This window comes from Panthera tigris, chromosome E2 (assembly GCF_018350195.1).
Source record: "Panthera tigris isolate Pti1 chromosome E2, P.tigris_Pti1_mat1.1, whole genome shotgun sequence".
Taxonomy (NCBI): domain Eukaryota; kingdom Metazoa; phylum Chordata; class Mammalia; order Carnivora; family Felidae; genus Panthera; species Panthera tigris.
In genome coordinates, this window is record NC_056674.1 from 11,719,189 (window position 1) to 11,741,378 (window position 22,190).

The window sequence follows — 22,190 nt, forward strand, 5'->3', positions numbered from 1 at the left end:
GGAGGGAGGCCGTGGTCGGCTGCCACGCTGGCTCCCACCCCCACCCTTCCTCACTGTTCCCAGTTCCCCTGTCCCACGTGTGACCCAAAAAATCCCCTGGTGTGAAAATCCCCTTGGTCCTGGGAGTGCAACAGGCACTGGGAAACCCCCAGGGGCCAGCTCCAGGGTCTGGCTGGCGCAGACGACCGCCATTCCAAGTCCCGGTGGCCCCCAGAACAGCACAGCGGCCCGGCCTTACCCGGACGTCCATGACCTTGGTGATCTTCCAGAGGTCGATGAGGACCCCGATGAAGACGCTGACCTGGACCACGAAATTGGTCTCGTTGTCCAGGATGTAGAGAAGGACCACGAAAGACTGGAAAACGCCGAAGAAGACGGAGCGCACGGACAGGCCCTCCAGAGACTGCCGGCTGTTCCAAAACTGGATATCTGCACGGGAGGCGGGGGGAAGCTGAGAGGGTGCGGAGCCCCCGAGCCCCTCCTGCAGCTCCTTCAGGCTCCGTCCTCAGACCCCCAACGCGCCACAGTGGGCGCTGGGTCTGTCACGGGCAGCGGCGCGCACTACCCTCCGCTCCCGTGAAGAGTCTCTTGCCAGAGCGGCAGGCAGGCAGGACGACTGCGGTCCTTACAGTGGAACCCCACCCCCACCCCCAGGGTGCAGTCTGACCGTGCGCACTGCCACGCGTCAGGTGCCGAGGCTGGCCAGGGAACCCGCATTCCTCGGGCCACACAGCCCGGCCTGGTGGAATGTGGACGGAAGCCAGGTCTGCATGACACCAGCCCCAGGCTGTCCCCCCGGTGCCATGCTCTCTCCCGTGGGCACGACGCTCTGGGACACGCACTTCAAGACCGGCTCCTCCAGCCCACCGCCCTGAAACCGTGCAGGGCCTCAGACACGCCTGGGGCATAGGCAAAGGACCGGGCACTGGTCTCCAACAGCTCCTTCTAGTGGCCCTGGCGGACCCCACCCACAAGGCTAGGCCAGCCCCTCCCTGAGCCCTGGCCTCCGGTGGGCCAAAGTGGGTAACGGCAGTGTCCCCACCTGCGGCCACAGGAAGCCGACCGCCCCAGTGCCTGCCTCACAGGAGCGAGGCCAGGCCCAGGCTCACACAGGGCTGGCTCTGCATCAGTGTGCAAGGCTGTCCACCCTGCTCTGATTCTGGTTCCAGGGCTCCAGCATGCTCGTCCTGCCCCCCGATCAGACGCGGGGACACTCACAGAACCCCCCAGTCCTGACCGGGACAAAAGGGGACGGAGACGGGGTCGGTTGGAGGCGGGTGGATCTGAGTCCCACCTCAGACCAGGGAGGCAACGAGCACGAGTAAAGGCCCCCGGGGCCCATCCCCCTGCTGAGTGACCTCGGGCGAGTGACCGTGCCCTCTGTGCCTTCATCTCTCAGGAGGAAGAGGGACCCTAGGCGACCCAGCCGGCAGTCAGCAGGAAGTCTGGGAGCCACGGCGTGCCCAGGCACAGCGAGTGCTCCATACGGCACAGCTACCAGTGGTCGCCACCACCTACTGTCCCATTTGGACGGTAGAAACTTCTAGAAGGTAACTCTCAACCACGGCAGTACCGTCTTAAGAATGCTAGTGCCCGTTAGTACTGCTGCTTGCGCAAGCTGTAGAGCGGGAGGCCCCCCGCCCCCACCTGCAGCTCTCCGGGGAAGGAAGCAGTGGCCCACGGGGCTTAGAGGATGAGACTGGGTGATGGAGCCTCCGCCCGGGTCCAAGTCCTGGCTCTGCCACGTGGGAGCTGCGTGACTACGGGCAAGTTACCTAACCTCCCTGAGCGTCCACTTCCTCACCCCTAAGCACAGAGGTAACGACAGGCTTCCTCGTGGGGCCGGGGTCATGGGGACTCGGCAAGTTACCTAGTGAGGGCACTAAGAACGGAGCCCGGCACCTGGCCAGTCCCCCCTGAAACGCTGGCCATCAGCATTGTTGGCCTTTGGAACCTAGGGGCCTTCTGGGGACAGGGCTGCTGCCTCCCCACTCAGGTGGTCCCCATCTGCGCAGCCTTGAGGGGCCTCTCCCACCAAAGAGCTGCTGTGCAGGGCAGCGGGAGTAGCCCTGGGGCTTCCCTGTTCCCAGCCCTGGAGTTCCCCAGCCCCGCTTCCTGGTGGTGCCATCCTGGCTTCTGCCGGCACAGCAGGCCAGCTCCTTCCCCGGTGCCACACCCGCTGGATGGGAGTTTCTGGGCTGGGAGTTTTGGGGCCATTACCCTCCCCAGCTCCTCAGGCCTCTGGAGAGCGGGGCTGAGAGACCCCACGTAGAGGGCGAACCTATGGGGCAGGAGGGAAGGAAGGGGGCAGACCCTAGCCCCCCACCGCACACCCTCCTATCCCCAGCCCCTGTGGCCTCTCATCGGCCCCAGGGTCCCAACCCTACCGTTCTTGAAGGCCAGGAACTCAAAGACACTGTGGACGATGGACACGATGATGGTGAGCGCCAGCAGGTAAGGGTTGGTCTCTAGGAGGGCAACCTAGGGGTGGGGGGAGATGCCGGTGAGCACCGTTGCGCCCTTGCCCAGGGGTGACCGCTGCGGCATGTTCGTTAGCCAGCCCCACTCCCCTTCCCCTGGGCCCCAGAAGACCGGAGCCTGGGGGCTGCCCCGGGGCAGAGAGAGCACACTGGCCAGGAGGAGAGTGGGTCAGGACAGGCAGGTGGGCACGGAGAGGCGGGCAAGTGCTTTACAGACGGGAGGCGAGGGGGTGGAGAGACAGTAATGGGGAGAGAAGCAGAGTGACCAAGACACATGAAGGGACAGCTGGGGTGAGGACTGGAAACTCAACACCAGAGACAAGCCCAGGGAGGCACCACTGAGTCTCCAGGTCACGGACACAGGCCAGGAAGAAAGGTGGGAACAACAGACATTCAAGGACACAGTAAGGGGGAGAAGAGTCATGGAGTCAGAGCTCAGGGTCAAGGGGACAGGCCGTGGCGGCGGGTGGGGGGGAGGGGAACGCAGGTCCAGACCCAGAAGGCCCAACCAAGCTGACATAAAGGCTGTGACAAGAAGGTCCACAGGAGCCTCGGAGACAGGACCCCCGAGCCAGCCGGGGCCTGCCGCAGGAGGGGGCCCAGGAGACTGTGGAGCTGGGCAGGCAGCTCGGGCCGGAGGTCCTCAGGCTGCCACCTCCCCTCCCCCTTCCCCCTCGCTGCCCGGGAAGGTGCCGGAAAGCCCCCTGTCCCGTCACCTTCACTGAGTCCTGCTCCTCGTCCGACTGCTCATACAGCTCGTCCCCCAGGAAGTTCCAGGGCGACTTGGTGCTCTGGGCGGCATAGAGCTGCCAGCGCCAGAGCGACAGCGGGCAGAAGGACACGCGGAGCGGCAGGCTGGCCAGGCTCTCGTTGATGGGGTAGTAGTCCTTCTGCAGGTTCCAGTAGTCGTTGAAGTAGATGATGGGGTAGTAGTCACCACTCACGGCGTCAAACTTCACATCTGCGGGCACGTGGGGCAGGGGCGCCTCTTAGCCCGGGCTGGAGGCCACCGGCACCCAAGAGGCTGGGGAGAGCCCTCGGACCTCCAAGAACAAAGGCAGCACATCCAGGGGCCTGCAGGGATCTGACGGGGCCCCTCTGACGGGGGACGCTTTTTGGCTACACCACAAGGGGCCAAAGGACTGCCTGACCTCAGCGGAGGGAACAGGGCAAAAGAGCCAGGCGGACCCCGCCGGAAGGGGACAGCTAGGACTCAGCTCCAGCCCACGGCTGCCCTATCCATGATTCCAACATATCGGCTTTGTGAAAGAAGTCAGAAATCTGGGTTTTTAGGCGATGCTGTCCCAACCTCAGACGTTGGGTCCAACAGCTCATGAGCCAGGTGAGACTTGCCAGGGGACTGGTTTTGGCACGCACGCGGGCGGTCAGTGCCGGGGTCACCAGAAGGTACAGGAAGGAGAGAAGATAAAGGGGAGTGCTGGGGGTAGTGGGGACCAAAACTCTCAGGGAATGGGGGCGGAAAGACAAGGAAACAGCCCAGGCAAGGGCCCGAGGCGGGTGGGGGCTCACACTGGTCCAGAGGAGGAGGCACGCTGCCCTTCACCCACGGCGTGTGGTCGTCCACGATGTTGATGGTGATGTTGGGGTGCCAGTGGGAGATCACCTCCACGGGCCCATAGTCCTCGGCCCTCTGAGGGGAGACAGAGTGAGGCAGGGTTGGGAGAGGGGGGCCTCAGAGACACCTGCCTGCTTTCTCCTGAGGGCTCCCATGACATTTGAGACAGCAGAACAATAACCATCACGGTGACCACTGGCCAAAGGCTCACCCCAGACGGTCCCCACGCCAGCCTTTACAGAATCCCCCCAACTACCTAACAGAGCAGGAGACCCAGGCCTGAGGTCGTGGATGGGGTCATGTACCAGGCTGCAAAGCCTGGCCTTGTGACAGCACGGATGTGGGACCCACACGCAGCCTCCGGGCTTGGGGACCATCCCTCTCACCAGGGACCAGCTTGTAGAGAAAGGAAGGTCTTGGTGCCCATCACGGGTTAACACCCCAGCACCCCAGCCTGCCAGGGAGTATTCCTGCTAGAGTCACATCATCAGGTGCCTACTCTGTGCCAGGGTGAGCCTGGGCTCTGGGGCCTGGCTGCTTGGGTGTGAACCTGAGCCCTGCCGGGTCCTGACTGTGACACTCCGGGCAAGTCTCCTGGTCTGAACATGGAAACAGTGACAGGACCCTCCCGGCGGGGCTGGTGAGAAGCGTCTAAGTACGTGCGTGTTCAGCGGGCAGAACGCTTGCTCCGTAGGTGCTGACTGCTGTATGCTTGCCCGGAGTCCTCCCCAGCCTGAGAGGTAGCTCCGATTCCTCACCCGGTTTCCAGAGAGGAAACTGAGGCACAGAGAGGCGAGGTGGCCCAACCAAGCCCCCACAGCGGCTCAGTGGGAGTGCCACAGGGGAACCCGCGGACGCCGGCTGCTGGGCTGTGAAAGGCCAGGTGCTCCCCCAAGATCCGACAGCTGTGCTCGCGTTTACCTTGATCATTTCTGGATCAGCTTCTGTCTCTCCCGTCAACAGGTTCTTGGTTTTCTGAAATCGCCGGCGTTTGTATTTGTTGATCACTGGTTGGGGGGGGGGGGGGGGGGGGGCGGGGCAGAGGAAAGAGGGTGGACATGAGACCCGCCGGCACCGGACACCGGACCTCTGCCCACCAACAGCCGCGCACTGGCCTCCAGCCCGCAGCGGACGAGAACAGTGGCCGGAGAGCCGCAACTGCCCCCTCAAACCCCGCCGCCCAATCCCCCGACGTCACAGCGACGCCAACATCTGCCATACTGCCCCCGGCAAAGCCCTGGAGTGGCCCTTCTCCAGAATCCGCTCGGCCCATTCCATCGGCCGCCCCGGGGCCGCCCCCCACCCAGCACGTGCCTCGCATCCAACCACTCCTCCCACCCGCGGGCCACCCTCTCCTCCCGGCCCCCTGGTGGCCCGCTCCTGCCCCCACCACCTTCTCTCCACAAGGCAGCGATCCTTTTGAACCAAGGATCAGCTCACGTGCAGCTGCTCCAGAGCCTCCGAAGGCTCCCGCTCCTGGAGCAGGGCGCCTGCCACGGCCGCGCCGACCTCCCGCCTTCGCCCGCCTCACTCCTCTCTCCTCGCACCCGCCGACCCCGGGCCTTCCGAGGTGCCGCTCCATCTCCCCGGCACGCACCCGCCGTGGTCGGAACCTTCCCGCCTGGCTCCTCTGAACCCTTCAGGTCCCTGGTGACATGCTCCCCTTCCACAGGCTTCCCTGCCCACCCCACTGCAGGAGGCCGTCCAGCCGCCCTCCTTGCCACTTCTGTCTCCTCCACCACTTTTTGCCCCGGCCCCAAGTTCACCTCCCCGTCGGCTGGCTCGTCCGCTGCCTCGTCCGGTCTGCCAACCCCAGGACTGACAACTAGTAGAACCCAGAGACACAAACAGGGGGGCTGTGGACAGTTCTGGAGAAGGCCCGGAGCCACCAATGTGAGAGATACTGAGGGGCTGTGAATCCCCAGCCGGCAGTGGACCTCACTTCCCCTTGCAGAGGCCAGGTTGGCTACGGGCCCCCTGCCATCCTGCCCGGAAGACTGCCAAGACTTGCCAGGAAGAGGACGCCGGTGCCCGCCTGAGCTCCGTCTCCCCTCCTCCGCCCTGGCCCCGTACTCTTCAGCTCTTCCTTCTGGGAGCACGACGACAACCCGCCCCTCCCAGGACTCCCTCCTGCCCGAGGGCCGGGGAGAGAGGGGGAAATGCGAAAGGGAGAGGGCCAAGGGTGGGGGCTCTGGGGTCACATCCCGGCTCCGGCTCCCGGAGGGACCTCTGTGAGCTACATCGCTTCCTTGGGCTTCAGTCCCTCCTCCGGAGAATGGGGTTCAAAGCCCCACCCCTTCTTGGCAGAACCACTGGGAAGTGGCTCCCTGCTCTACAGGGTCCCTGCCCGTCACATTAACACCAGCCACAGGGCCCAGATCCCTCTCACCGACTCGGAACCAGGGCTCGGGATTCTCGGACTCTATGGATGAGCTCAAGTGTGAAAAGGCTTCTGGGAATTGGCTTTTGGTTTCAGGCCAGAGCCAGCTGCTCTCCCTGTCGGCGTCAACATCACCCACCACTCCTCCCATGTCCATTCATTGGAGACCTTGCCTCCATGTCCAGGGAGAGCAGGAAACACCTGAGGGTGGGCATCCTGGAGGGAACCTTCCAGGCGGACGTGCCCTGCTCCTGTTCCAGGGAGAGGCTGTCCAGGGAAGGGAGGAGCCGTATCCGGCCTGGCCCCAGAAGGAGAGTGGCTTCGGCTCAGGTGGCATTCTATGATTTGGTGGCATGCAAAATGGCCTATAACATGAGATGGGCCTGCCTTCCGTGGGGGACAAGAGTCCCCTTTTCTCGCAGTTACAGCTCCCGGAACGGCACCAGCCAGTATAGTCAGTGGCCACAGGAGGCTGTGGACACTGATGATGTGGCTGGGCCAGACCGAGATCTGCTGTGAGCGCATAACACACACTAGATTTCAAAAGTTAAGGCGGGGGCGCCTGGGTGGCTCAGTCGGTTGAGTGTCCAACTTTGGCTCAAGGTCTCACCACTCATGAATTCGAGCCCCACATCGGACTCTGTGCTAACGGCTCAGAGCCTGGAGCCCGCTTCGGATTCTGTGTCTCCCTCTCTCTCTGCCCCTCCCCAGTTCGAGCTCGGTCTCTCTCTCAAGAATAAAAATGTCAAAAAAAAAAAACCAAAACAAAACAAACAAACAAAAAACAAACAAACTTAAGGCAAAGACGAAGATACCCCACCAATTTTCCCCATTGATTCCACACTGAAATGACAACGTGTTGACCTCAATAAAACTATTGCTAACACTAAGTGGCCACTAGAAAACGTAAAGGACTTCTGTGGCTGCTGTTAGCTCTATGACACCATCCTCCTCTATGCCCTAACTACTGGCCCTCTGGGGACAGAGACAGAGGGGACTTCTCTGATCCCACACTCCCGTTCTTCCCCCTGGACTTGACGTGGGACCAGCTCCGAGTCCCTCCAAGCCCCTGCTCCAAGGGGTCCCAGCTGCGAAGCCGGGAAGGGAGGCCTGGAGGGTCCTAGCGGGCTTTTCAGGTCCAAGGGCTACAGATGCTATTTTGCAGACCATGCCAACACGGGTCACGCTGACCACGAACATGACCTTAGCCGCGCAGGAATACGGATCACGTTTCACGGAAAGGCAAAACCCCAGAAAATAACACTGGCGTCGGTCGGGGGCAAATGAGAGGCGGGTGAGCCGCCCCCCCTCCTGGGCCACGTTCAAGGCAGCCTCCGAGGTGTCCGGCACATCTAACCCGGAGCTCCCAACAAATCCCACTCCCAGGGCCACACCTGTGGAGTCTACCCACGCAAGCCACGCTCCCTCCGCTTGCCTCTGCCTGCACCAGATCCCGCTAGCGGATGCCACACATCACGTTCCACAGACACACGCACACGGCAGAGCTCAGCACACACGAGGGGACTTCTGCCAATCAGTTCTGGAGACTGAGACAGGGTCACCGACCTTTTTTTTTTTTTGCCCAGTACAGGTGATAATGAAAAAATTAGATCGTCCTCTGGGATATTTTTATACCCTCCAAAATTAGCAAAGACCTAACCCGCACGAGGAGACGTACATCTATCACTGCCCCACACAAAAACAGCCGGAGGGATCTGAACTCGATCCCCAGGCGCGACGAAGTAAAAGCAAGGTGGGCACACGAGACTCACAAGAAGGGAACGGGAACTTCCTGAGGGAGCCATGGAGTTTCTAGATCTGCTGAAGCCCAAGTACGGTGAGAGAGTCCTACAGGGCGGCCAATCAGGACACGGTGGACTCCGGGACAAAGACACAAAGTGGGAGCAAAAAGACGCCAACCACGATGAAGCTCGTGCAAAATGAGAAGTTGGACCGGAAGGGAAGAACAACTGTGCTCACCATGTGGCTCGGATGCAAACAAGCCACGCCACTGAATATTAACGTAATCAAAATCTTACTCCTGTGTTAGGGTTTTCTCTTCCAGAGCAGGAAGTGAAGAAAAATGTCTAAAACTGAAAAACCAAGAAACCGCGGCATCACCCGGTTAATCGGGAACTGTGGAGGTTCAACAAGTAGCCGAAGAACGGCTACCGGAGCTTGAAAGCAGTTGGCTGTGGGGAGTGGGAAGGGGGGGAAAGGGGAGAGGTGAAGGGAGACAGGACTTGCGCCCTCTTGTTGAATTATTTGGATTTTAAACCGCGTATGCGCAAGAAGAGTTGAAGTTGAAGATGAAGCCCCGGGGAAAGAGAAAAACCCTGGTCAGACTACGTCGGAAGTCCCAAGTGGCCGGCCCTCCCCCAGGGCTTGTCGGGGTCACTCGGAGTCCCTGGGTTTTATCCACAGAGTCGGGATTCTTCTGGTGAACAGCCAGCGCCAGACGGCTGGCCGGCCAGAATGAGGACGGGGAGGGGGGTGCCTCATCCAGCCCCGTGGCCCTCACAGCACACTCACCCGGGAACGCCCTGGGAGCCAGACACCACCCCACAGGACCCCCGCAGGGCGGTGCGTTTGCGCAAGACCCGTTCGCGCGGTTACGGACGCCACACAGGAGATGAGCCCCAAGAGTCCTCCCGGCTTCACCCTGCTTACTCTTTGTTGCTCCCTCACAGACCATTCTGGAACGTCCGCTCCCACCAGGCCTGGCAGCGGGCACAAGCCAGCCCCGCCCTCCCCCTGCCCTCCCCTTCTAGGAAGCCCGTCCCCACTTCCAAAAGTCCCTTTGGAGCTGGCCTGCCCACCCCAGCTGCGCCCCCCCCACCCCCGGCTGGGGTTCCTGCCTGCCCTTGTGGGCCTGGCGTTGGGGGTCTGCCGCCCGGTGGGGGTGCTTACTCCGTGACATGTGGACGGTGGCGAGCCGGCGGTACAGGGCCTTCTGCCGGGGGTCCGGGTGGAAGCCGCTCTTGGTGAAGTAGACGTGGATGTAGATGGAACCGTTCTGCTGGACGCTCTGCAAGGCAGACCGACAGGGGAAAAGGAAAGGCTGAGGCCCCTCTCGGCACCCGGCTCCGGGCCCCGGCTCCGGAGTGCTGGCGCGGGCCGGCGTGGCCAGGCGCCCGCGAGCCAGCCACTGATGTCAGACACGCTCAGGTCCGAGCCCCGCCTCGATCGCACCCTGGCTGTGTGACCCTGGGCTCCACCTGGCGGGGCCTCAGTGCCCGTGTCTGTCACCTACGATCTCCCCAGGAAGGGGACTACTCTCACTCCCACCTGACGCAGGTGAGGAAACCCAAGACGGTGGTCATGTGCCTGAGGCCCGTCTGCTCCTCAAGCAGAGCTTGGATTAACTTGGCCACACCGTGTCCCCGTCACTTCCCTGCCTTTTAAGCCCACCTCTGTGTTAATTATGTTTTGTGTATTTTTATTGTTTCAACATCTTGGTGGGGGGGCTCCCCTGGCTGGGGAGAGGCCGCCCCTCCCAGGGCTACTAATGCCTAGAGACAAACAACTCACCTGCCCATCCAAGCCCACACTCCTGCCGACTCCCCTGGTCTGCCTGATCTCATACCCCAAGCTGCCCTGAATCACCCAGCACCACGTCCACACCGCTGGAGACCACCCCTCCAGCCCAGAGCCCACCGAACTAGCCGATCCTAAGCTGCTTCCCTTGCCTGCCTTGCTTTTCCCGTGGAAACTCCGGTAAAGGCTCCTGATCAAACCCGGTGCCTCCCCTGCGGCCCCGAGTGGGAAATGCATGTAGTGAGTCAAAATCAGGCACAAGCGAGCCACCTCCCCCCACCCCAAAGCAGCTGGGAAGGAGGGTTAGACCGGATGCTGGGGAGCAGCTCTCCCCACCCAACCTGCGGCCCCCTCGGCCTTCCTGGGGTCTCGTGGCAAGGACGAGGACGGGGCCGGGGGCCGGGGGCCGGGCCTGAGGTCTCGGCCGAGCCACTCCTCTGCAAGCTACCCTACCCGCCTTGGAAAGACCGTGCACGCACCCTACTTCCAGGCACCCAGCCAGAGCAGACATCACTCCCCCCCACCCAGGGGCTGAGGAGAAGACCCGCTGGGGGGAAATGAAAGACAGGGCAGCCCCAGAGAGACGTCCCCACCCACTGGTCCACCGATCCATTACTTTCACTGACATGCGTATTCGCTGAGGTATCGGCCCCACGCCGTGCAGGGCTGGGGACACAGTGGTGACCAAACCAGCCCCGGGAGGGACAACCCAGAGCGGGCAGGCTTGGATGCAGAAGTCCAGAGAAGGCCAGCTGTCCGAGCCTGAGCGTCAAGGAAGGCTCCCTGGGGGAGGCAGATTCGGACCCGGGGCTGCCGGAGTCCAGAGCCAGACGGCCTGAGCTCGCCTGAGCTCGAATCACTCACGAGCCGTCTGACCTTGTAAGTCACCTGAGCTCTCTCTCCACCCTAGAGGTAGCTGGGAGGATCCCAGACCAATTTCAACCCCACCCACATTTTTCAGATGGGGAGGCCAAGGCCCAGAGACCTCGGGGACCTCCCTGTGGTCACACAGCGTGACAACGGAGGACGGCGCCCGGCCTGGAGCCTGCACTCGGCGGCGGGACTGGGAGTCGGAAGAAACCAGGAGCTGCCCCCACCTGCGGGATGTCGAGCTCGGCGAAGTGCTCGTAGCAGCCGTCCGAGTTCTCGCCGCTGGTCCAGTCGCCGTACACGAGGTCGTGCTGCTCCCAGAAGAGCGCCGACGTGGCGTTGAAGTCTGTAAAGTGCTCGTGCTCGGAGATGTACACGTGCAGGTTCTGTGGGGGGGGGCGGGCGGGGAGGGGGCTCAGGGCTGCTGCCGAGCCTCTGAAGGCTGGGGGATAAAGAGCCGGCAGCACACTGATACCCCTGGTGTTGCGGAGGGAGCGGAAAGGGGGCAGGTGAAGAACGGCAGCTGTTAGAATAAATGTTTTTTCTCAACCCTCCCCCGCCACCACGTCTGTCTTGGTCCGAGCCTGTGGCATCCGTGAGCAAGAAACAGCCGAAGAACGGCCAGCCTGCCACTTAGAATCTGGGGGCAGCGCCTGACTGGCTCGGCCGGCCAGCGGTGGAGTGAGTTTGAGCCCCACTTCTTACTGAAAGAAAGAAAGAAAGAAAGAAAGAAAGAAAGAAAGAAAGAAAGAAAGAAAGAAGGAAAGAAAGAAAGAAGAATTTGGGGTCAGAAGGGATCAAAGTCTCTGGAATTATCTTCTCCCTTCTCAGTCTCTTACAGCCTTCTTGGTCAGAGCTCTGCAGGCTTGTGGATAAAGCACAGTCAGAGCGGCAAGAGGGTTAGCTGGTCCCTGAAAACACCAGGGAAGTGGAGAAACCAGGTCTCAGAGAGCACCCTCCCTTCACAAGTCCCCTTGGCCATCTTTGTCCAGAGCCCCAGTGGCCCACTGATAAAGCACATCTGAGCAGCGGGCACCCGCTAACCAGAACTCTGTGCAGTCGGGGATCCCAGAGCTGCGGAGAAGCGCAAAGGCGGGAGGAGTCTGGGTTACCAGGGTCTGAGCACTGGCTGCGGGTGCTCCCGAACCCCGGCCACTCGGGATCCTGCAGGACAGGACGCGTGTCCCTCGTCCCCCTCTGCCGGGCTCCTCGCTCTCTCCCTCCCGTTTCTTTCCAACACGTCCCCTGCACACCTCTCTTCGCAATTCTGAAACCTAAGCGGACTTTTGAAGTACGTACAGGCCCTGTTAAAAGCGTTTGAGAACAAGTGCGTGAAACCTCTGGTGTCTCTCTTCCCCACAAAACCAGAATTTACTCTTTCCTTAAGCGTGTTGCTAGATTGACCCAGGTCGCATGGGCTGAGAATGGACCCGGGGCTCCTCAAGCCCAGACCCGTGCGCGGCTGACAGTGACCAGGGACCTGTCTGTCCCAACTGCTCACACCCTCCCCCACACCGTCATCTCCCGAGTCTGGCCTCCCAGCCGGCGGTTACCATTAAAGTGTCTTTGGGGAACAGGTTGCGGCTGGCGACGCGCGGGGCTCCTCCGGGGCCCGCCTGGTCCTGAGGGGCCGGCCCTCGGCGGAACCAGCTGCTGATGACCCAGATGATGAAGATCCTGAGGAGGCAAGCAGGACAGGTGGTGAGTCCCAAGCCTCTTCTTTGCAACGTGGGTCTGCCTGACCTCCTCCAGACTCAGCACGGGCTAGGTAGGGCCTGACCCGGGGCCGGTGACGGAGCAGGGAGCAGGGAGGGCCCCTGAGAAGGCAGCCCCCGGGCTGCTGGGAAGACTAGATGCCCCCAGAGGCCGTATCTGGGGTGCTGCCCACGTTTCCCAAAAGGCCCTGGTGGCCGCGGGGCTGCGAGGGCTTGGACCTTCTAACCTCAGACCTAGGAAACCTGACACGCCAGGCCCCTGGGACCCCAAAGTGAGAGGACCCTAAGAATCTGGAACCTCAGCATTTTGGAGGCACGGCACCTTTGAGAGCCACATTTTAGAACTTCAAGTCAACTGAAGTACTTGAGAAGCAGACAATGAGTCAAGGGTTAGTCCCAAATTTTAGTAATGTTGGGCTAGGCGATTCAGGCCAACACTGCGGTTGGAAGCAACTTGGAAAAGATTAGTAAAAATTAATATACTAAGAACATATCAATGCTGGTTTTCTATACATAATTATGTATCTTGAAGTAGCAAAGATATATTCTGCTCGTGGTTCTCTTATGTATGTTTTTTTTACCAAGTTTATGTACGAATATATGTAAATACATACTATCTTTTTAAGTTCTAATTATTTATTCATTTAAATAATCTCTGCACCCAACGTGGGGCTTGAACCCACGACCCCGAGATCAAGAGTTATAATCTCCACCGCCTGAGGTAGCCCCTGTAAATACATTTTCTTAAAAACACTGAAGAATATATCCAAGGGATACAGGTGTGCTGTTTTTTTTTTGTTTTTGTTTTTTTAATGTTTATTTTTGAGAGAGACAGAGACAGAATGCGAGTGGGTTAGGGGCAGAGAGAGAGGGAGACACAGAATCCGAAACAGGCTCCAGGCCCTGAGCTGTCAGCACAGAGCCCGACGCGGGGCTCGAACTCACGAGCTGTGAGATCATGACCTGAGCCGAAGTCGGACGCTCAACTGACTGAGCCACCCAGGTGCCCCCAGGTGCGCTGTTTTGAAGGAACACATGCGCCCCCATGTTTATAGCAGCACTATCAACAATAGCCAGAGTATGGACAGAGCCCAAATGTCCATCGATGGATGAATGGATAAAGAAGATGTGGTCTATATATACAGTGGAGTATTACTCGGCAATCAAAAAGAACGAAATCTTGCCATTTGCAACTACGTGGATGGAACTGGAGGGTATCATGCTAAGTGAAATTAGTCAGAGAAAGACAAAAATCATACGACTTCACTCATACGAGGACTTTAAGAGACAAAACAGATGAACACAAGGGAAGGGAAACAAAAATAACATAAAAACAGGGAGGGGGACAAAACATAAGAGACTCATAAATATGGGGAACAAACTGAGGGTTGCTGGAGGGGTTGTGGGAGGGGGGGATGGCCTAAATGGGTAAGGGGCACTAAGGAATCTACTCCTGAAATCATTGTTGCACTATATGCTAACTAATTTGGATGCAAATTAAAAAAAAATTAAATTAAAAACAAAAAAACACTGAAGAATGAACAAGACTATAGATTTACCAGGCAAAAACTGAAGGGAAGACTGGAAACAAGAGAAATGAAACACTACCAGAAGCTTCTTTTTATGTCTGAGGACACTTGCCAGGTATTCTGGTGGGTAACAGAAATGCTAGCCGAGACCCACACAGGGTAACCAGAGACCTACGACATGAGAAACTAAGACCCCACAGGGCCCCACACCCAGGACCCAGGAGGCAGGTGAGGCCGGGCCCTCCTCAGGAATCACCTGGTGGGTGCAAAGAGACCTCGGATGGTTGATGCCCCCAGCAGCCACTGGATGGAAAGCATGTCCTCCTGGAGAAAATATGTTCATCCTAGGTCCGAAATTATCCCTACAAATAATTCTGAGATGCTCACAACAACTCAACTCTGATGTTGCAGAATCTGTTACAAAAACCCTCAAAATTTGAGGGCACCTGGGTGGCTCAGTCGGTTAAGCGTCCGACTTCGGCTCAGGTCATGATCTCGCAGTTTGTGAGTTCGAGCCCCACGTTGGACTCTGTGCTGACAGCTCGGAGCCTGGAGCCTGCTTCGGATTCTGTGTCTCCCTCTCTCTCTCTGCCCCTCCGCTGCTCAGGGTCTACCTCTCTGTCTCTCAATAATAAACGTTCAAAAAACATTAAAAAAAAAAACAACCCTCAAAATTTGCATCAAGAGAGCTTTATTTTTTTTAATGTTTATTTTTGACAGACAGAGAGAGCACGAGCAGGGGAGGGGCAGCGAGAGAGGGAGACACAGAATCCCAAGCAAGCTCCAGGCTCTGAGCTGTCAGCCCAGAGCCCGACGCAGAGCTCGAACCCATGAACCGTGAGATCACGACCTGAGCCGAAGCCGGACGCTTAACCAACTGAGCCACCCAGGAGCCCCAAGAGAACTTTCAAAGTACCATGCTGGCAGCACGTGACTCTTGACCTCGGGGTCATGAGTTTGAGCCTCACGTGGGGGACAGAGTTTACTTTGAGGCAGAAGTACCGTATATTCAGTAACATGACAGAAAAAACGAAACAAAACCAAAATGACACAAAAACAAATACACTGGCGTCCTATTTTCAATCCACAAAACTGAATAAACGCAATATTGCACAGCCTTAGAATCAGCATTGACTTCGCAGTTATTTCCAGGACATACTATTAAAAGAGAAAGGCGAGGGGAGCCTGGGTGGCTCGGTCGGTTAAGCATCTGACTCTCGATCTCAGCTCGGGTCCTGATCTCACAGTTCATGGGTTCGAGCCCCAAGTTGGGATCAGTGCTGACAGCACAGAGCCTACTTGGATTCTCTCTCCCTCTCTCTCTGCCCCTCCACCGCTCACGCAAGTGTGTGCTTTCCCAAATAAATAAACATTAAAAAAAATTTTTGTTTAGATAAAAGAGAGAGGCAAGTATGGAAAGAAAGGAAGAGAAGGAAAGTATGTAGAATAGGACTCCAATTTTGTATAATAAACATGTTAAAAAACAACAAATCTGAGGGGGAGGAGGGAATGGGAGTTAGTGTTTAATGGGTACAGTGTTTCAGTTGGGGAAGACAGAAAAGTTCTAAAGGGGCACCTGCCTGGCTTGGTCAGAAAACCATGGGACTTTTTATCTTAGGATTGTGAGTTCTAGCCCCACATTGGGTGTAGAGATTACTTAAAAAAACAAACAAACGAAACACAAAAAAACCCAAAACCACACAGAAAGAGAGAGAGGTATGAAATGATACGCATCAGACTTTCAAATGGATTTCCTGGTTTGGGAGAGTAGGGGGAAGGTGTACAAAAACAATAGGCCACGAGACACAATACTGCCTTAAAAATCCTAAATAAAAAAAACCAGGGGCACTTGGCTGGCTCAGTCAGTGGAGTATGCGACTCCTGATCTCAGGGGTTGCGAGTTCCAGCCCCACGTTGGGAGAAGAACCTACTTAAAAAAACAAAACAAACAAACAAAAAACCCCCAGCATTTATACGAATCAACATGTAAAAGGATCACCATCAATAGAGTAATGATGACTGATGGTTATCCTTAGGTGATTTTTACTTTCTTCTTAAGGCTTTTTGTTTTGAATTTTTTTTGTTTTTAAATTTTTTTTAATGTTTATTTATTTTTGAGAGAGAGACAGCATGAGCAGGGGAGGGGCAGAGAGAGAGGGAGACACAGAATCCAAAGCAGGCTCCAGGCTCCGCCCTGTCAGCACAGAGGCCAAAGCGGGGCTCAAACCCATGAACCGTGAGATCATGACCTGAGCTGAAGTCAAACGCTTAACCGACTGAGCCACCCAGGCGCGCCTTTTTTTTGTCTTTTAATGAACAAAAGAAAAGCCCCAAACAAAATTGTAGCAGATTGCTAGATGTTTCCCAATATCTGTCTTCCCCTTTTGTCTCAAAAAGAGAACTCCTAAATAAAGACTACAATTCCAGCCTCGCTAACAGCTAGAAATGGAGAAAAGGTGAAGTCCTGGCCAATAAAATGTAAACACCGTGTATTGTGCTGGGCTTTGGAGGAGTGTCCTTAAAGAGAAAGAATAGGCCTCCTTGATTTCTGCTTCCCTCCTAGAATGTGGATGTGATGGCTGGATCTTCAGCAGCCACCCTGGGCCATGCAGACGAGGGGCAAAACCTATTGACGGTAGAAAAAAGGCAGGAGGGAATCTGGGTTGCAGAAGATGACAGAATCCTGGTTTTCCTATGTCTGGAATAGCACATGAGAGAGAAATAAACAACTTCTAAAAAAACTTGTGTTAATTCAGGTCTCTCAGACACCTGCTGCTGTGTAATTATTAAATGAGACAGGAACTTATTAATTACCGGTATGAAAAGCAATATAGCAGAGGTTAAGGGCTCAGCCTCTAGTTTGCAATACCCGGACCTGAAGCCCAGCTCTGCCTCTTACCAACTGTGTGACCTCAGGCAAGACTTAACCTCTCCAGGCCTCTGTCTCCTCAACAGTGAAAATGGGGATAATAACACTACCTACCCTGTAGGGTTGTTTATAAGCACTAAATGCATGAACATAACTCTGTACCCGTATCCGTCTATAAGTACGTATGCATGCACACCCATGATATATATACGTCACCGAGAACGAAGCCTGATACACAGCCAGTAAGTACTTTAAAAGTGTTAGATGTTATTAGTTTCATCATAGGAAAAAGGCAGACAAAACTCTTTGGAATGGAAAACTACCACCAGGGAATCTTAGCGCGGGTGGGCCCCAAACCACACGGAAGGGCATGATTGGGCAGAGAGGCTTGTCTTTGCCTGTAGCAGCTACGGAGCCCTGGGGTCTGGGATCTCAGGGGCGATGGCCCAGCTGAGCCATCTGTTGCCTCCGCAAGAAGTCCCTGACGCACCCGGCTGAGGAAGGTCTGGAGCTGGCGATCTCTGGGGAACCCTCCGCCTCCAAGAGAGGATCCCGTTCTGGTTAATGATGCCGAGGGAGCGTGTGGGAGCAGGGATGCCCACCAGCAGCTCTGCCCCGGCTTAGTGTGGCCTCAGGAGTCCCACCCCTCCTCCGGGCTCCTGGAGGAAGCCCCACGTGTAAAAGGAGGTAGACTGGACCAGACGTTTTTGGAGAAGTCCAGATCCCTTGTCTCCTGAACAGCACCCGTGTGTACCTGTACACCCACAGTTTTGTGGGTCCTCTCAGACGGCTCGTGGACACACCCCTCCATCCACACATCCCAGGCCAGGAAGTCCTACCCTACAACAACAGGCCTGGAGGGGACTGGCGTTCACCTGATGCTTTTCAGCCTACCGGAGTAAGCAAATAAAAGAGACAGTAAATCTTCTCTCCCACCCCACGTCCGTACCCTGCATTCACGGGTTCAGAAGGGTGTTAAGTACATGAAAAGTCAAATAATGAAAACTCTCCACCCCATCCATCTATCCACACAGTGCCCATCCCATCCCATCCCCCACTCCAGGTAACCACTGGCATCGTGGGGACGTGCCGAAAACTGGACTCCACTCTCCCCAAAAAAGTCCATTCTTATGCCATCTGCTTGAAGTTTTGAAGAATTCACGGGCCCCTGAACACAAACCCTGGACCCCACCTTAAGAATTCCAGTTAAGGGGCGCCTGGGTGGCTCAGTCGGTTAAGCGGCCGACTTCAGCTCAGGTCACGATCTCGCGGTCCGTGAGTTCGAGCCCCGCGTGGGGCTCTGTGCTGACGGCTCAGAGCCTGGAGCCTGTTTCGGATTCTGTGTCTCCCTCTCTCTCTACCCCTCCCCTGTTCATGCTCTGCCTCTCTGTGTCTCAAAAATAAATAAACGTTAAAAAAAATTTTTTTTAAAAAGAATTCCAGTTGAGGGGCACCTGGGTGGCTCAGTTGGTCAAGCGTCTGACTTCGGCTCAGGTCATGATCTCACCGTTCAGGAGTTCAAGCCCCACATTGGGCCCTGTGCTGACAGCTCGGAGCCTGGGACCTGCTTGGGATTCTGTGTCTCCCTCTCTCTCTCTGCCCCTCTCCTGCTTGCTTTCTGTTTCTCTCTCTCTCTCTCAAAAATAAATAAACATTAAAAAAAAAAAAAAGAATTCCAGGCGACATGGTCTCCAGGCACCCACCCCGGCTAACGTTTGGTGCTGCCTGGTTCTAAGGAAGGAAATGAGCCTAAGCTATGACCATATTAAAAAATGTGTATCTGAAGGGGAAGCGGCCGTATGCACTGATGTGGGAAGATTCTAAGATATGTTGTTAATGAAAAAAATCAAGGTGCCGAACTGGGGAAAATAGGCTACTCTTATGTAAAAGTGAAGGGAAAGATAAAAATAATCTTTATTCACAGCTGCTTGGAGCACGCAATAAGGAAGAGGATACGGAAGAAAATTCTAGGTCCTAACTGGACCCGGTGGGGAAGAGTGGAACGGAGAAGGAATGGAGGGAACAGAGGCCGCAGTGGAAGAAGCTTGGGTGCATGTCAGGGATGGCGCCCAAGTGTCTGGGTGGAACAGTGGGGAATTTCCTTCCTGCAGAGCCTCCCCGCATCCTGGGTGACATCCTTGGAAGACACCAGGCAGGCAGGCCTGTCCCACACCCAAATGTGACTGGTGACTGTCTGGGATTGTGGGCTGCTTTTTTTTTTTTGTTTTTTAAGCTGCTTCTCTTTATATTAGCTCAGTTTTTTAACCCTCAGAAACAAAAGCAACCCTGGCCAATTCTGAGCAGGTGCCAGCTCCCGCTGTCTCCAGTTGACAGAGACCTCCTGGCACCCCGTCATGACCTGCGAACTGTCAGGATTCCCTGCTCTGAGACGGAAACTCAGGCACGAGAGGGTATTTCGGCCAGCGAAGGCACACGGCAGGGAGGTGGGGGGCCCGAGGTGTCGGAGGGCACCTGCCCCCCTCCACGTTTCAGCAGCCGAGCCTCTGGTTTGGACACGCGGGCCGTTCCCCATTTTCCTCTATTTTGAACAACTGTCTATGAGCATCTTCACATAGCGTCACCTCAGGCAAACCGCGGGTGTGCGTTTATAGGACGGCCACCAATCCTAACACACTTCTGTGTGACTTCCCTCTCTCTGTGCATCTGTACAGTTTGAATTTGCTTTCTACAGGAAGCGTGTATTACTAATGAGTTTCGAGGGGAAAACGAGGACGACGGCATGGAGGAGACAAGCAGCTGACCTACCCCCACCACCTTCGCCCCCCAGGAACAGAACCCCCAGCTTTCTACGGGGCGCTCGGTTTCCCAGAAGAAAGATCACATTTCCCAGGCTCCCTTGCGGCAGGCCACAGCCCCATAAGGACGTACTGGCCAAGGGGAGGACTGTTTTAAACAACTCTGCTACGCAAGGATGTGGCGAAAGGAACCCTCGCGCGCTGCTGGTGAGAACGCAAACTGGTGCAGCCACTGTGGAAAACAGTACGAACTGCCCGACGATCCAGGAACTGCACTAGTGAGTATATACCCCCAAGATACAAATACGTTAATTCAAGGGGATACATGCACCCCGATGTCATAGCAGCATTGTTTATACTAGCCAAATTAGGGAAGCAGCCCACGTGTCCATTAACAGGTAAGTGGATAAAGATGAGATACACACACACACACACACACACACGTAAACAGATTCTTATCCAGACATAAAAAAGAACAAAATCTTGCCGTTTGCAGTGACATGGAGCTATAGGTTATCATACTAAGCAAAGTAAGTCAGAGAAGGGCAAATACCATAAGATTTCACTCATATGTGGAATTTAAGAAACAAAATAAGGGGCGCCTGGGTGGCTCAGTTGGTTAAGCGTCCGACTTTGGCTCAAGTCATGATCTCACAGTCCGTGAGTTCAAGCCCCACGTCGGGCTCTGTGCTGACAGCCCAGAGCCTGGAGCCTGCTTCGGATTCTATGTCTCCCTCTCTCTCTGATCCTCCCCCGTTCATGCTGTGTCTCTCTGTCTCAAAAATAAATAAATGATAAAAAAATAAACAAAACAAATGAGTAAGAAGGAAAAAAAAAAGAGACAGAGAGATAAACCAAGAAAGAGAGTCTTAACTCTAGAGAACAAACTGATGGGGAAGTGGGTGGGGGAAGGGGGAAACAGGTGATGAGGATTAAGGAGTGCATTTGATGCGATGAGCTGCGGCGGATGTATTAAGTCTGGAATCACTGTATCGTACACCCAAAGACAATATTACATGTATGTTACCTATACCCAAATTTAAATAAAACCTTATTAACAGGGGCACCTCTGTGGCTCAGTCGGTTGAGCGTCCAACTTCGGCTCAGGTCGTGATCTCGCGGTTCACGAGTTTGAGCCCCACGTGGGGCTCTGTGCCGACAGCTCAGAGCCTGGAGCCTGCTTTGGATTCTGTGCCTCCCTCTCTCTTTGCCCCTCCCCCATGCTTGCTCTCTCTCTCTCTCTCCCTCTCTCTCTCTCTCAAAAATAAATAAACATTAGGGGCTCCTGGGTGGCTCAGTTGGTTGAGCATCTGACTTCGGCGTGGGTCATGATCTCACGGTTCGTGAGTTCGAGCCCCGCATCAGGCTCTGTGCTGACAGCTCAGAGCCTGGAGCCTGCTTCAAATTCTGTCTCTCTCTCTGTCTCTCTCTCTCTCTCTCTCTCTCTGCCCCTCCCCCACTCACACTCTGTCTCTCTCTCTCTCTCAAAAATAAATAGAAACATTAAAAAAAAATTTTTTTAAACCTAATAACAAATTAAATAAACAACTTTGCCACGGAATTTCTTATAGTTGATAAGGAGAGAAAGTGCCTGCCTAAATGCATGGCCTGTCTCTTGAACATTTTGCTGAAATACCTCTCTGGAAAGAAAAAGAAATGTCTGTTTTGCAAATGGGCAAAAAGGGCCCAGATCAGAGAAGGGAGACTGTCACCAGGTCTAGGTGGGCAGTCATAGAACTCAGCCTCAGATAGATCTCCCTGACCCCACTCAGCTTCTCTCCAGGGCCTTGGTCACAGGCCAGGTTTCCAGAAGGCAAGCCCTGTGCTCCCACTACCCAGGAATCGGCCACATGAAGGCACACATAAAAAGACCACCACCAGCCAGGCACAAAAGGACAGCCTGTATGACTCCACTTAAACGTGGTAAGTGTAACAGTCGAGTTCAGAGAGATGGAACGTATACAATGATGGGCGCCAGGGGTTGTTACAGCGGGGGTTTGTGCTGACTGGGGTTGTTAGTGCTTGATGGATACAGAGTTTCTCTCTGGGGAGATGAAGTTTTGGACATGCATGGGAGTGACTGTTACAACTGTGCACTGGCATATTTTATGTAGTAATGTACATGTTGTGGCTAAACTACGCCCCCCCACCCTAAAATTCATAAGTTGAAGTTCTAACCCCAAGTACAGTCACCCCCAGTGAGTGTATTGGGAGATCCAGCCTTTAAAGAGGTGGCTGAAGCTAAGTGATGCCACTGGGCAGACCCCAATCCGATATGACCAGTGTCCTTATAAGAAGAGGGGATTAGGACACAGACACACACAGTGCAAAGACCCTGTAGGCACACAGAACATGGCCATCTACAAGCCAGGGAAAGACCTTGGAAGAAACCTCTATCATGGTGACACCTTGATCTCAGACCTGTAGCCTCCAGAACTGTGAGAAAATACATTTCTGTTGTTTACAGCCCCCAGTCTG

At 55.8% G+C, this 22,190-nt stretch overlaps 1 protein-coding gene across 1 annotated transcript in view; it reads right to left on the bottom strand.

Moving 5' to 3' along the window:
- The window catches only part of CLPTM1 (CLPTM1 regulator of GABA type A receptor forward trafficking), a 31,641-nt gene that overhangs the window by 2,178 nt on the left and 7,273 nt on the right, over nt 1–22,190 (bottom strand). The window contains exons 3-10 of the mRNA XM_042968862.1: nt 12,397–12,520; nt 11,071–11,229; nt 9,347–9,464; nt 4,978–5,063; nt 4,011–4,131; nt 3,197–3,441; nt 2,388–2,481; nt 239–429 (exon numbers count right to left, since the gene is read on the bottom strand). Of these exons, the coding sequence (XP_042824796.1) occupies nt 239–429; nt 2,388–2,481; nt 3,197–3,441; nt 4,011–4,131; nt 4,978–5,063; nt 9,347–9,464; nt 11,071–11,229; nt 12,397–12,520 (1,138 nt within the window). The remainder of the gene's footprint in view (nt 1–238; nt 430–2,387; nt 2,482–3,196; nt 3,442–4,010; nt 4,132–4,977; nt 5,064–9,346; nt 9,465–11,070; nt 11,230–12,396; nt 12,521–22,190) is intronic.